General features: G+C 34.7%; 1 protein-coding gene across 2 annotated transcripts in view; it reads left to right on the top strand.

The window, feature by feature from the left end:
• The first annotated feature begins 6 nt into the window (after positions 1–6).
• The window catches only part of LOC113066628 (epidermal growth factor receptor kinase substrate 8-like protein 2), a 27,717-nt gene continuing 12,818 nt past the window's right edge, over positions 7–14,905 (top strand). The window contains exons 1-3 of one of the 2 annotated variants that reach the window (XM_026238561.1): positions 7–168; positions 7,284–7,334; positions 8,571–8,617. In XM_026238561.1, the coding sequence (XP_026094346.1) occupies positions 7,300–7,334; positions 8,571–8,617 (82 nt within the window). In that variant the 5' untranslated portion in view covers positions 7–168; positions 7,284–7,299. Of the gene's footprint in view, positions 169–7,283; positions 7,335–8,433; positions 8,618–14,905 lie in introns of those variants that run through there. The other variant, XM_026238560.1, reaches the window with a different exon arrangement.

Raw genomic sequence — 14,905 nt, forward strand, 5'->3', positions numbered from 1 at the left:
AAAGTCGCCTTGTCTACCCAAACCCCTCCGTGTTTGGAGCAAAGTTCACCTCTGTGAGAGAACAGATTGATATGGAGCCTTGAAGAAGAGTTTACCGCAAGACTTTCTGGAAACGGGAGGATTTATCGGCGAACTGAAGCACGGGACCGTAGATTCTCTCTGCTGAGGGTAAGAGCGCGTTATGTCACCACTGAGAACGACGCGACGCGTCAAAACTGGAACGCGTCCGTTATAAGGAGCGCTTGCTTGCGATGCTTTGCTTCTGAAGCGTCACGTCCGCTCTTATTTGCGTTTATTTGCAAATATGAACGGAACGCAAATTCTTGACATTTTTTTTTTTTGGTCATCATTGCGATTAAACGACTTAAAGCATCTATGAGACTCACTCACATCTAGCCTATAACAGATGATGTAGCCTACAGGTTAAAATGATTTTAAAGTTGTAAACAAACACTACTGGAATATGTTTAGTATATTAGTATATTATTTCAGTCTTTCTAAAAGGTTCTTGTTTTAATTAAACTCTATTTGCTTTCTTTATAATTAATTATAGCAATTTCTTTGGTGAAAATGGTCTCCCCCACACACTTTTTTCAGACTACTCTAGAGCTAGAACCCTCTTTACAGGTTTGTGGACTGTTATAGTGACGTTTTAAACTTTAAACAGTACTGATTCATTAGCAAACATAATATGGCTGCTGGTATTTGAGACATACAAACGTTAATATTTCACCTGCCAAGATAAAATCAAGACTGACTGAGGTGACATTCAACACATGGAGATATTTCTTGATAACTAATGTCCTGAAGTTCAAAAATCAGTGATGTAATTCTTAACAAATTGAGTTTTGCAGCTTGTGTTTGACTACAGTTGACTGGCATTTTTACAATGATAATCAGATATATGTGTGCCATTTATATTCCCAATAGTTGTTGTCTTTTGTAAAGTATTCATTGATTTGAAAACATCTGGTGATTGTGACCGCAATGATAGCTTGACCCGAGTGCTTGATCAAATCTAAACCTCCTTCTGACATCAGACCGGCATACAAGCTTCATAAATGATCACAATACAGGACAAACACAGTCATTGACAGAAACCATCATCATCATTACGGACGGGGAATAAAAGCTTTTAGCTGACACAAGCTTTTTGCTCATGTTTATGTTCGATTCACATTATAAAGCCGATTCACCCCTGCAGGGCAAAGGTCCAGCGGACATTATCTCCGTTTGCCCATTGTTTGAGGAGACATTACTACTGAAGTCAATAAAGGAGAGCTTAATGGTCATGGGGCTTGACGTTTTTTGTGCATAGCTTTTAAAGCTTGCACAGATCAGAGTTTTGTGGTTTTATTCAGGCCTGGGATCTGATTGGCTGAGGTCACCTGGAATTGTTAACTGACTGGTCACTGTAATATCTCTCACCTCAATAAATCAATCTTCTGTGCTGATGATGCCTAAAAATGAGCACAAAGAGCAGGTGAGCGGAGATAGTCATCAGAGGCTGGTTGTTTTTGCTCAGTCACTTAAGTGAAAGCTAATTAAATTACACATCATGTTCCTCGTCAAAAGACGGTGGTGGCTCTTTCTGTGGCTTGTTTATACAATTTGCTTGGAAACCAATGCGGTCATTAATGTATATGGCTTCTCAGTTTAGATCTGACAGATGATTGTGACTAAGTTTGCTAATTTACTTCCTTATATGCGCTTACAGTAATTACTATCAAAACAATTGAGTCATTTAATTTTGCAATACAGCACCACAAAATGACAAGCACATTGTTTTCAAATGACTGTTTCACATTATATTTTGAATCCACTGATTATATGCCAATTTTTAAATAAAAGCATTATGATTTGAAATTTTGGCCCATAAAATATTATTAAATTATAAAACACACACACACACATACATATATATATATATATATATATATATATATATATATATATATATATATATATATATATATATGCATATTTTGCATACACAATAATGTGTTTTGAAGTTAAAACTGAACACTGAGCAGTACATCTGGAGAAATACAGATTAACAAACGCAAACAAATCAGCCTGGACAAATAAAGCTAGAACCCAAATGAAAGGTGGAGTGGATGGAACCAACAATGAGTGCTTAAGGTTAAAAACAAGTCCAGGAGTGGTGGAGGCTTGTGACGCGGCCTTAAATAGGCACATTGTGAGAGGAAATTCTGAATCAGCCCCAAAATGCCAGTCCATTCAACCGCTCAGGTGTGTCAAATACCACAGGACAAGAGTCAATGAACCTGCAGTCTGTATAAACCTGGTATAAAGAGAGCAGCCTTTTAAACTCACCTTGGTAAAACACGAGCTATGGCAAATGCCTTTGAACAGATGACACAATATACAGCCAGTGCATTACATCTAATAAAATAAACAATAGCATTACATCATTCATTTTTATGCAAAAGTAATGCTAACCTGGGCACGATTTATGCATGATGCAAGGATTTCTATTTCAAATAAATTATATTGTATATCTTTTGAACTTTTTATACCCAAACATACAGAACCGTCACAGATTAGCCTAATAAAAGAGCAAATCTTGTCTGATAATGTTGAGGAAGCTAACAGTTGGAAAGGCAGAAAGGTCATATTTTTAGTGTGGAGTCAATCACTGCTGATTTTCCTGACCGTCAGACATCCAGGTGACCAGCGGGTGTTTTTTATTCAAAGTGGATTGTTATTTGCTGTGAAGTGTTGTAGTTTGCCTGCGGTGACTAGTCATACTGCATACAGAGAAGACAGTTTACTCTTCATATAACAGTGACAATCTTTTTACAACAGTTATCTTTTTTCTTAGCTGTTTCAGATTTAGGGTTTTTAATGTCAGTGGTTTAACGGATGAATCAGTGTGAAAAGCAGTTTCTTATATTACTCGGGAACAAACAGTTGTAGAAACACTTTTTTACTTAGAAATAAAACTTTATGTAGACATACTGAAATTATTTTATCTTGTAAAAAATAATCTTATTGAAAACTAAAAAAAAAAAAAAAGTTTTAAAAGTGATGTGAATGTAAAAATATTAAAAATGGAATGTTATAAAATTATTAATATTTGATACATGTTCACAATGTTGTGAGGAAACATTCTTAAAAGCCCAAAAATGAGCGTTTCAAACATTCTAATGTAACATTCTCATGATGTTTTCAAAATGATGACATGGAATGTTTGAAGATTCAAATGTAACATTCTCAAATGATACAATAGAATGTTCCTACTGTATAATGTTAGAAGGAACGTCTTGATACAGAAAAAAATGGATGTTTTAAATGTTTAAAAACATTTTCTTATCCTAATGGGAATGTTCTCAAAACGCTCTCAGATCATCTATTTGTTGGCCGGGTTCATACAGTTCTCATTGAATAACAAGCTATTCTGGTCGATGGATGTAAGTGTGCAACTCTTCCGTGCTATCAGCGCTTTGTGTTTGTACTGTATGGTACTGATAAAACTTTACATAGTCAAATGCTTATGTGCAGAGCTTTCATAACAGCCTTTGTTTTTCACTTTGCTTAAGGTTCAGGATTTCACTGATTTAACAGCTTTCGGGTCATCACACAGGGACTCAGTGTCCCACAGATCTTGCGTGGCTCTATATGGCCTGTTATATATAGTTTTATATGTAAGTCTCTGATTGGTCAAAGCGGACGGTGTATTGTCTGGCTGAAATGGTCTGTTGTAGTGTGTGTTTATCTAGTTTTTTCTCTTTGAGCTGAATGGATGGGTAATGGACAGATTGCTTTCAATTGTAAAGCAACAATCAACAGTAGCTGACATTTATTGACACAAGATGAATGAAAGTAAATCAAAGTTTATTTCTCATGTGTCTTTCTCATGTGGACAACAGTGAGAACACAGACATCTCTGCATATCGACCAAATGGTAGTATTACCATCGATTTCACAGCAAGCTTGACATTTCCCTGCAGTTCATTATGTAGAAACAATTTAATTTGGTTTTAACTAGGAACTAAAGCATTGAAAAGTGAAGCTAAAATGTGTAGAGCTTTACTGAAACACATCTCATGTTATTACTCATGTTAAATGTTTGATGTGAACATAACAGATCTTATGATTATTTTGATGGACTATACAGTTCATGTTACTTTTTAAGGGTTGTTTTCTCCAAACAGTCTCAGTGATACCGGATATCATCCAGATTAAGGCCAATGAATAAAACACTGTGATAAGAGATACACCACAGATTACATGTTCTGGATGCACAGCTATGTAATTGAGAGGCATGCAATAAAACCAAAGCGTTGCAATCTGTCTCACAAACCCATTTACACACACACACACACACACACACACGTTTGACTAGGCATCTAAATAAGGGCATACCATAGACTTTTATATTTTTATACCGTATAAAACTATTTACTACAGACTAACTCGAACCCTAGACTGCAAAGAATGCGGTGTTATTTTGAAATGAAAGTTAGGCGGTTTGTTCAGTAACAACATTTTAAGTTAAACTAACTTTCCGCAGCAAGTTTACGCATTTGTTTAAACTTAAATAAAGGATTAAAGAAACTTCTGTTTTATCTTATTAAAATAGGAAATATTCAATTTAGTAAACCAAATCAAAAGGAACACTAATCAGTAATAACTTTTTAAAAATAAAAACACTAAATAGGTGTTTCATACATGCTTAATTACATACAATTAAATGTATATAAAACAGTATGTATGCCACAGTAAACATAACAAACAGGTTGCATTTGCCACATGTCCTCATTAAATGTTTTTTTCAGCAAGTGTAAAATAAATTAGTAAATAAAGTCATTGTGTAACACACATAAATATATTTTTTGCATTTTAATATAATTTTTAAGACATCTTTTTGTTAGTATAATTAATAGAGTCAGGGAGTTTATGTTGAAAGTTGCAGTAGATTTTGCTTTTGATTTATTCATTGCACTGGAAAAGGAAGGTTGAGCGCATTGCATTGTGGGATACATAACCTTAGAAAGTGTGCTCTGGTTATATACTGCACATTTTGTCAAATGTAGAAGGTCGTTTAGGTGTGACATGCATTCAGCTTATCTGACACATCATCCTTACTGCATGCTGTAGCAATAAACTTTCATTCAGTGATTTGAGCCCTTGGCATCAGTCGGACGGTCTCCTGTACCTCTGACACTCCTTCCTCGAGGTGAACATCACAAACACGAGTACAAAGTCCTTTTATGTTGATCCTCACCTCATTCTGGAAGTGACTTTAATATTTTATGGTTATACTGCTATGACGGCCATACTGTACGTGTCTTTCATATCATGTCCGTGTTTAGTCTATAGTCCACATCCACAGCTGATCATTATGTTTATCATTTATTGAGATCATTGTGTTAATTATACAATGACTTTTCAGGGCCTCTGACCTTTTGTTTAGGGTGTATAAAAGCCTAATTATATACATAAGAAATATAGATTTATTTATATAGGCATCCCTCATACAAGTATTTCAGATTATTGAACATCAGCTGCCACTAACATGCAAATAAAGTACACAAATAATGTTTTTTACATTCTACATGCATGCATATTGTTTTATTAGCAAGTATAAACTCTCTCTCTCTCTCTCACACACACACACACACACACACAGAGGTTCTCCGCTGATCCAGAAACACACATGCCGTCGCATCAGTTAATTGCCGAGCCGGGGAGTTTATTTTTGTGTAATTAATTAAGCGTCAGAAAAATGTCCGCGTCCCTGAGGAAAGGCAGGTCTTGTTTCAGGCTGGGCTGCCAGCCTGCTGTTGTCTGCTCCTGCATCTTTACAGGACAGCGGACAGAAGAGCATGTGCTGTACAAGCAAAACAACACTGTGGTTCATCACACCCCGGTACCGTGGTAAACTGAGGCATCTGATACACTTCATAAACTCAGACAGAGATATACCACTCACAAAGACTGTCTGTGTAACAGGAAATGTTCCGAAACGTTGGGCTAACGTTGTGTCAACGTTGTGCATGTGTTTTAACTGTTCCTAAAGTGTTCATGGAATGTCCGTTCAATGTTAGTTTAATGCAAGTTTTCAGAATGAAATGAAAAAGTGTTTTAACTGCTAAAGATTTTCTCAAATAATTTATTTTCTGAATTTTGTGTGGATGGCATTATTTCGAAGCAGTAGTTTTGGTTGTTCCAACTCTAAATTCTGACGGTATGAAGCTGATGTAAAATAATGATAAATGTTATGGTAAAGTTTAAATAATGTTATTCTCAAATTATGACAACGGTGAGGTTTAATATTACTATAATCAACATGGAGTGATTAGAAAATGTTGTGCTACTGTAAATGTTTTTAAATGTTCCTCATATGTTAATGAAACATCCTTATTAGTATTTGTTGCAAACAGATATTATTTGAGAAAACTAAGTTTTTTTCCCACTCACAAAAAAATGATTAATAATCCCTGATAAATGTTATGCTGATGTTTAAATAATGTTCTACTGCTATTAAGAAAACTTTGGGTTAATGCTGTGTATATGTTTTTAAATGTTCCCAAAATGGTTATTGAACATCATTTTGATGTTAGTATTTAATGCAAGTTCTCACAATGAAATGAGAAAACATAATTTGAACTGATTTTTTTCCCCCTATAAAAATGACTAATAATTCCTAAATGTATCAGTTTTTAGTTTTTAATAAATCAAACAATGTGGATGGCATGATGCATTTTAAAACTGTAAAATGTGGATAAACATTATGCTAACGCTTAAATAGCGCTGTTCTCAAACTGTGAAAAGTTTAATGTTACTTTAATAGACATTGAGTGATTAGAAAATCTTTTTTTGAACTGAAATTTGACTGTTTGAATAATAAAATAATGCATATTGTTTATTCAGGGCTGAGCAGATTGCAGACAGTCAGTTCACGCTCTGTTAAAAGCTTTTACAGTTCTTTAAAGGAATCGTATGCCTCAAGAGTCACACAGAGATGAATTATTCACAGCGGCCAGGAAAGAGCAAGAAAAAGAAACAATGGAAAGGCCTTTGAAAGAGAGAAGGGTGGAGGCGTGGAAAACCAAATAGCACAGTGTTTAGCGAGAGATTAATGACCAATTAAAGAGGCGGTTAAAGAGTCATTAGTGCATTACTGCTGAATTCAGTGTTCAGACACACCCTGTGGGAAGTTTAGGGAGATATTACAGTGCATAAATGCTGTGCTGTGTTTCAGTTCCTGCGGTGGAGTGTAGTGTTGATGTATTCTGTCTGTCTCTTTGTTGCAGGTGGATGTCGTAGAACATGAATGCTTTGGGGACCCCAACAAATCCCACCAAGTAAGTCTCAGATCTGAGTCATACTCTTATACACAGTTGAACTTGGTCGCTTTTAAACATGCAAGCTCAACATTTTCATAATAAGTTCATAATGCAGTATAATATGCATAATGTGAGTACACCATTTTGAAAAGCATCTCACAAAAATGAAAATTGGCTGAAAAATGTTGCTCAACCTCGTTCCATCAAAGATGCAGTATGAGTATTAGCTTCTTTATCAGATTTGGGAGAAATGTAGCATTGCAATCACTTGCTAATCAATGATCCTCTGCAGTGTATGGGTGCCGTGAGAATTGAGAGTCCAAAAACACAACTCCAGTCGATCAGTTAATGTCTTCAAGTGAAAAGCTGTGTGTTTTTACTTCAAACCATCGCTTCCAGCTCTATCCATAATATGGCTTTCTACAGTGAAGAAGTTATCTCGTCTGAATCAGGAGAGGAAATATGCACAGATCACACACTGTTTACGGGGAAAAACAGACCAAAACAAAAAACGTTTTGTGGATTTTAATGCGAGACAACAACAGAAGACGGACTTTATTTTTGTGATGGTTTTGTAGTGAAAACACTGTAATAACAAACTTACAAACACATTAACTGCTGGACTGGAGTGCTGTGGATTATTGTGATGTTTTTAATCAGCTGTTTGTACTCTCATTCTGACGGGCACCCATTCACTGCAGAGGATCCATTGATGAACATGTGATAGAATGTTAATTTTGGATAATGGCCTGATTTTCATTTTTGAGAATATTTGAAAGTATAATTACCTTTGTAGAGAGTTGTACCACGAAACATAAGAGGACAGTGTGCTTACAGTGCAGTAGCTCAATGCATTTATTCACTTTCTTATAGCATGTTTCTGGAATTATATGCATGTAAAAGAGTGCAGCTTTTACTAATGTTTTTTAGAACCTTCACACCTAACCAAACATCCCGTAGTTAGTGATTTTTTTTGTGAGATTGTGTGTGTGTTACAGTTAACAGAGCAGCACTGTTTGGGAATGTTTGCCTTTCTTGCCCTGTTGGACACAACCTCTCTCTCTCTCTCTCTCTCTCTCTCTCTCATACCTTCTTTCCTCACTCCCAAATGCTCTCACGACCTGTAGATCTTTCTAATCAGTCTTTGTCCAGTGTTCACATTAGACTGAGAGTGTACCGTTTACTAAAGACTAAAATAATGAAGAGCAGACATCGTCCTCCACCCTCCTCATCCTCCTTTGCTCTTCTTTGCAGTGGGGTGGCCAGATCGGACAGCAAGATCAGTGCCAAAACCCTGTTCGGTGAGTAAACATCACATTTATTTGTAAATTAAAGGAGCTGGGAGCAATTTCTTCCTTTTTGCTTTGTCCATAAACAAACAAACAAAACTTTACTTTCAATACAAGTTGCACTTTATATGTATATATATTGCACTTTATATATATAGAATATATATATATATATATATATTAAATAAATAGCTAAAATCACATTTAAAATGTTTTGTACACGTCATGTTAAAAATAGCTAAAATATAGAAACTATCTGCTAAAACAAATATAATTAGCCTTATTAAACAAACATACTCATTTTTAAATATTTTTTTTTTACTTCAGATTTAATAAAATAATTGTATTTTAAGTAGAATAAATTAAATGATTTGTTTGCATCTTTTAATATGAAATAAAATAGGTAAAAGCACCTTTAACATGTTATACACACTTTATTAAGATGCTAGGGAGAGAAGTTATGTGCTAAAACGAATATATGGAAAACATAAATATTTATTTTTAAATAAAAATGCAATTAAATATTATACTTTGAATAATTAAAATAAATACATTTTTTTTTTAAATAAATACATTATTTTATTTTAATTTACATATATAAAATTAAATAGCATGCACTTTTAACATGTTTTATATACTTTATTAAATTGCTATGTTAAAAGCAAATGTAATGGGCCTTTAAGAAACAAATAAAATGCTTGTTTTTATTACATTTTTTTCAACTGAAATGAGTGTAACATTTCACACAAGAAAAGTTTCATGAATGATTTGCACAGATTCACTCAGCTTGTTTTTTCACGAATAAGGCTCGTTGTTTACCTGTGATGTAGTTGTGTATAGGATTTAGTTCATTGTGTGTATTTTTTATGGCTCTTCCCTCCTATGACATCACATCCTGTTTCCTGTTTCCTTTGAACTGACAGTCAGTATGTCACTGTACGATATGTAAATGCGCTGCTCGTACAGTAGGACATTTGCATGAGCATCACACACACTCACAGACCTCACTGCGATTCAGCCTAAACCATAACAATCAGACATTTCCCTAACAAATTGAGCGTGCCAGGATATTTCAGACCGAGGTGATGAGGGACAGAGAAATCACTTATTACCATTTACTCTAGCTGCTCAGATCTATGGATGTTAAAGGTTCTTCATGGAACCATCGATGTAAAAGGACCTTTATTTTTTAGTGCATGCTTATATAGTCATGAACGAACTCTCTTACTGTGAATCGTGGAGACATGAGTGCTGAATGTGAATAACGCCAGCTTTAAATAAATGCATGGAGCGTGATGTTTATCACACGCCTGTCGTCATAACAACTAGGTGTGTGTCTCCGAGGGTGTGCATCTCATCCTAAACACACACACAGTCTTCCTCTGTGCCCAGCTGGGTGTGTCTGGAAAAAGGGGGCGTGTGCTCAACCCGGTCTGACATGTACATAAAAGAGGCTCTTGAGAAAACAAGAATGAAAGTAAGAAAGAGCAACATGCAGAAGATTGAGATAGAGAGAACCTTCCTGCTCTGAATCTCTGAATCATTTCGTGTTTCCCAGAAGCTCAAACACTTAAAGGGGCTTTGGTTGATGGTTTATAGTAATGAGGTTGAGAGAGAAACGAGGACAGTGTTTTGCCGGTTGACTGATGGGTTTGGGAAGGGTGTTTACACGTACTGTACAGCTAGAATCTCAAGAAAACATGTCCAGTTTATATTTCACCCGAAAATTCATGAGAAAATAATACAATGTTGTAATTTGCGTAAATAAAACAAAGCCTGTTTTTTACGATTTTACAGTTTCCCACGACATAAGCACATTTGCAACCAAGTGTTCAAAATCTCATTACTGGAATACAATTGGATGTTTTTATTTTTTAATAATTCTCATAATTGCCATAGGATTCTCAAGTCAGATTCTCAAATAATTTAGTTACATGGAATTTTAGATTTTTTTTTCCACATGGGGTATTGTTATTTTTTTATAATAAAAGCATCAGAATAAACAAATAAAATATGCAGATTAAATAATATATCATTATTTTTGCATTACAATATTGAGAGTAGAAATGTTTTGCATTAAAAACCAAATTTTGTATTTCAATGTAAAAATTTTATAATATTTTATACATTTAACCAAATTTTCATTATCAAAAAGCAATAACATTCTCATTACTGCCATGCAGTCTTAATTCTCATGATTTTAGTAGGATTGTAAAGTTAAATGTTAATTATATCAAGATGATTTGAGCGTTTTTCCCCCATATGGGGTAATAAATTAATAGAAATCATCAGAATGAATAAATAATATAGGGTAAATAATGCAAATTTGCATAAATTATTATAAATTATATTTTTGCATTACAGTAATGATAATAAAAATATTTCGCATTGATAAAAAAAGGAGCATAAATGTCAAATTTATGCTTATTTTCTTTATGCAAATGATAATTTCTTGTGTTTTTAGAGATCGAAATATGAAATGAAATATGACCAGGGCATGTTCTTTATAGGCTTTGTGCAACTCACCCGTGTGTTTTTGTGTCTTACATCACAGACACAGCATGTTTTTATGTTTTTATGTTCTGCACTCTGGCAATGACCCATGGGACGGTACACAGTCCTGCCAAGGGAACACAAATGCACACATGCAGAGTCAAACCTGATGCTCTTGCAAAGTTTCGCATTTCTGTTTGCTCTTAACCACTGAGCCGTGCCTTAAAATCTGTTCTTGTGGTTTGGTTTTATTGTGTCGTGGACTCGGTTTAAACCTCACTTCCCATCAGCCCTCTGCGAACCAGTTCATGCAAAAAATAAAAAATCAATGAGCAGCATCATGTTCACAAAGGGTCCATGCAAATGATCTGGAACGCTTCAAACCCCATGCACTTAACACACGCTCACAGATATATGAGTGAAAGACATCGTCTGATTGACTGGCTCAGGATAGCATTACAACTGCAGGACTGTAAACAGTAATGTAAATTGGAAGTAAATGCTTACTGCTATGATTGGTTAACAGTTGTGTCTTCACAGATGAATGCTGCTGTGATTTAGGTTAAAAAACACATAAATACTCAGTACAAATTAAATAATCTGTAATAGCAAAGCAATAGTGATCATGTAATAAAAAGTTACTCACACTACTCGTGTATTGCGAGATTACTGTTGATCCAATATATTCAGACTTGTTGTCTTCAGAGCATCTTTATCATTTAGTTTCTGCGTAGACCTGCGTTTGCCTCTCATTATTTACACTACATGCACAAATCGGTGGGTGGAGCTAAACAGACAGTGATGTCGAAGCAGGGATTGATCTTCTCCTGCAGAGGCGGGCTTTAACCACAATATTACGTCATAAAGTGTAAAATTCCACGAGCTGTCGTTTTGGCAGATTGGCTTCAACATAAGCCGTTTTTAGACCAACAAAAAAGTTTTCTGAAACGTACAGGATGTTTTTATAGTTCAATGACCTGTTATATGTCAAAAGTTCAAGGGAGTTTAGATTTCTCAGTTCATGACCCTTTAAAAAAAACCTGATTCCAAAAAAGTTAGGACACTGTACAAATTTTGAATAAAAACAGAATGCAATGATGAGGAAGTTTCAAATTTCAATATTTGATTCAGAATACAACATAGATGACAAATCAAATGTTTAAACTGAGAAAATTTATCATTTTAAGAGAAAAATAAATTGATTTTAAATTTCATGGCATCAACACATCTCAAAAAAGTTGGGACAAGGCTATGTTTACCACTGTGTGGCATCCCCTCTTCTTTTATAACAGTCTGCAAACGTCTGGGGACTGAGGAGACAAGTGTCTCAAGTTTAGGAATAGGAACGTTGTCCCATTCTTGTCTAATACAGGCTTCTAGTTGCTCATCTCTCCCAACATTTTAGGAATGTGTAGCTCTCATGAAATCCAAAATGAGCCAATATTTGGCATGACATTTCTAAATCTCTCACTTTCAACATCTGATATGTTATCTGTATTCTATTGTGAATAAAATATACGTTTATGAGATTTGTAAATTATTGCATTCCTTTTACTCACAGTTTGTACAGAGTCCCAACTTTTTTGGAATCAGGTTTGTAATTCTGACTTATATCACAGAATTTAAACTTTTTTTTTACAATGTTAATTCACAAATAGGAGATCAGAAGAACAGCTGGAATTGTGAGATTTAAAAAAAAGTAGTTTCCTTTTTTTTTTTTTTTGTTCTGTGGTCGAAACAAAGAAAATAGAATTGCAATTTGTTTAATTTTGAATTTCTAGATATAAATGTAAAATTGCGAGATGTAAGCTTAGAATTAGGAGATGTAAATTTAAAGATGAGATGTAAACTTACGATTGCGAAGTGTAAATTTAGAATGGAATGATTTAAATTTAGAATTGCGAGATGTAAACTCAGAATTGTGTAAATTTAAAATGCGTACACTCTAAAAAATAAAGGTGCTTCACGATGTCATAGAAGAAACTTTTTGTCTAAATGGTTCCATAAAGAACCTTTAACATCTCAAGAACCTTTCTGTTGCACTAAAGGTTCTTTGTTTGCGAAAGAATGTTCTTCAGATTATGAGAAGGTATGAAAGAAATGGTTTCTTTAAAGAACCTTTGACTGAGTAGTTCTTTGTGGAACCAGTAATGGTTCTTCTATCACTGTGAAGAACCTGTAAAGCACCTTTTTTTTTTAAGAGTGTAAAGTGCGAATTTTGAGATGTAAACTTTCAATTGTGAGATGCAAACTCAGAATTGTGAGAAAAATTTCGAATTTTGAGTTTATATCTCACTATTCTGACTTTCTTCTTAGAATTGCAAGATAAAAAAAAAAAAAAGTCAAAATCAAATTTGTTATTTTTTATCCTTTGGCAGAAAAGGGCTTCCATAGCCTTCTGCTTCTTTTCTCATTTACTTTTAACTTCTCCGCATTTTCCTTTCTACTGGATTCTCTGATTGCTCAGGATCTGTGCTGGTGATGGCTAGATTTCACTCACCCCATACGACAAAAATTTCCATACTGCCTAAATTATTTTCCAAAGCACCCAAGCAACCGCATAATAATGCGACACCCTTGTGGTTTAATATGTAAACCGTTGAATCTGCAAGTGAGAATGGTGCTTTGAAACTGTGAGCACAGAGGATGCTGTGTGTGTTTGTGCTTGTGGTGGCCCATGCATGTGTAACAGATGGCATTCCCTGAATTGTTTCCAGATGGGACACTCTAGCTGTTTGGCATGGCAGCATCACGACAGGCGATGCTTGTGTCTACAGAGGGGATTGAGACAGGTTTTGTCTTGAGGGCAACAGTTTATTTGGATTGTTACGGCTTTTGAGATGATATTTGCAACCTATTTTATCTCTGTGATATGGAAAATAATTTTTTACTATTAAAAAATGTCAACTGGGACCATCAGGAAAAGGTGAAAACTGTTTTTATTTGACAACTGGTTATTTATAATGATAATAAATGTTTCTTAAGCAGGGAATTGTCATATCAGAATGATTTCTGAAGATCATGTGACACTGAAGTAATGATGCTGAAAATACAGATGCACATCACTAAAATAAATCTTTTAAATAAATGCAAAATTTGTAAATAAAGAGACTTGTTTAAATTTTTTTTATTTAACTTACTGACCCCATTTTAATTTAATTTAATTTAATTTAATTTTTATTGGAGTTTTAAACAGTAATTGCAATAATTATTGCAATGAAAATGAAGGGGAAAAAGACCCCTACATTTTGAACAGTAATATAAAACAAATTAGTGCTTCAAACTTCTGTCAAAGAAAGTTCACAAAATATGAAAAAATATAAATTCTCATCTTTTATTGACCTTCATGACTTTCACCCCCCCCCCAAAAAAAAAATTGTAGAATAAACTAATATATTTTTGAAATGTCTCTGAGTTTAATTTTGTCTATGCATAAAATTTAAGTTCTTCAGAACGTCTTTTGTGTTCCAAAGAAGAAAGAAAGTCAAACAGAGAAAGACAGCTGTGCATGTTGTGAAATAGAGACAGGTGAGAGACATGCAGAGGTGAGAGAGATTGTGTTACTGGACCTTCAGTAGTCACGTTAGGACAGCGCTTGCCTGACGGTGTGTGTGTGTGTGTGTGTGTGTGTGTGTGTGTGTGTGTGTGTGTGTGCAAATATGCTTGTGTTTGAGGGTCAAAGTTTTCCAGCCGAGAGATTTTCTACCGAAGGCCATCTTTTATTCTTATTTAAACTGACGTTTATGTGCTGTAAAGTGGCATCAGGTTGCAGACTGAAGTTGGAAAGTATTGTGAGGAGAAGAAATG

Source organism: Carassius auratus, chromosome 50 (genome assembly GCF_003368295.1).
Source record: "Carassius auratus strain Wakin chromosome 50, ASM336829v1, whole genome shotgun sequence".
NCBI lineage: Eukaryota > Metazoa > Chordata > Actinopteri > Cypriniformes > Cyprinidae > Carassius > Carassius auratus.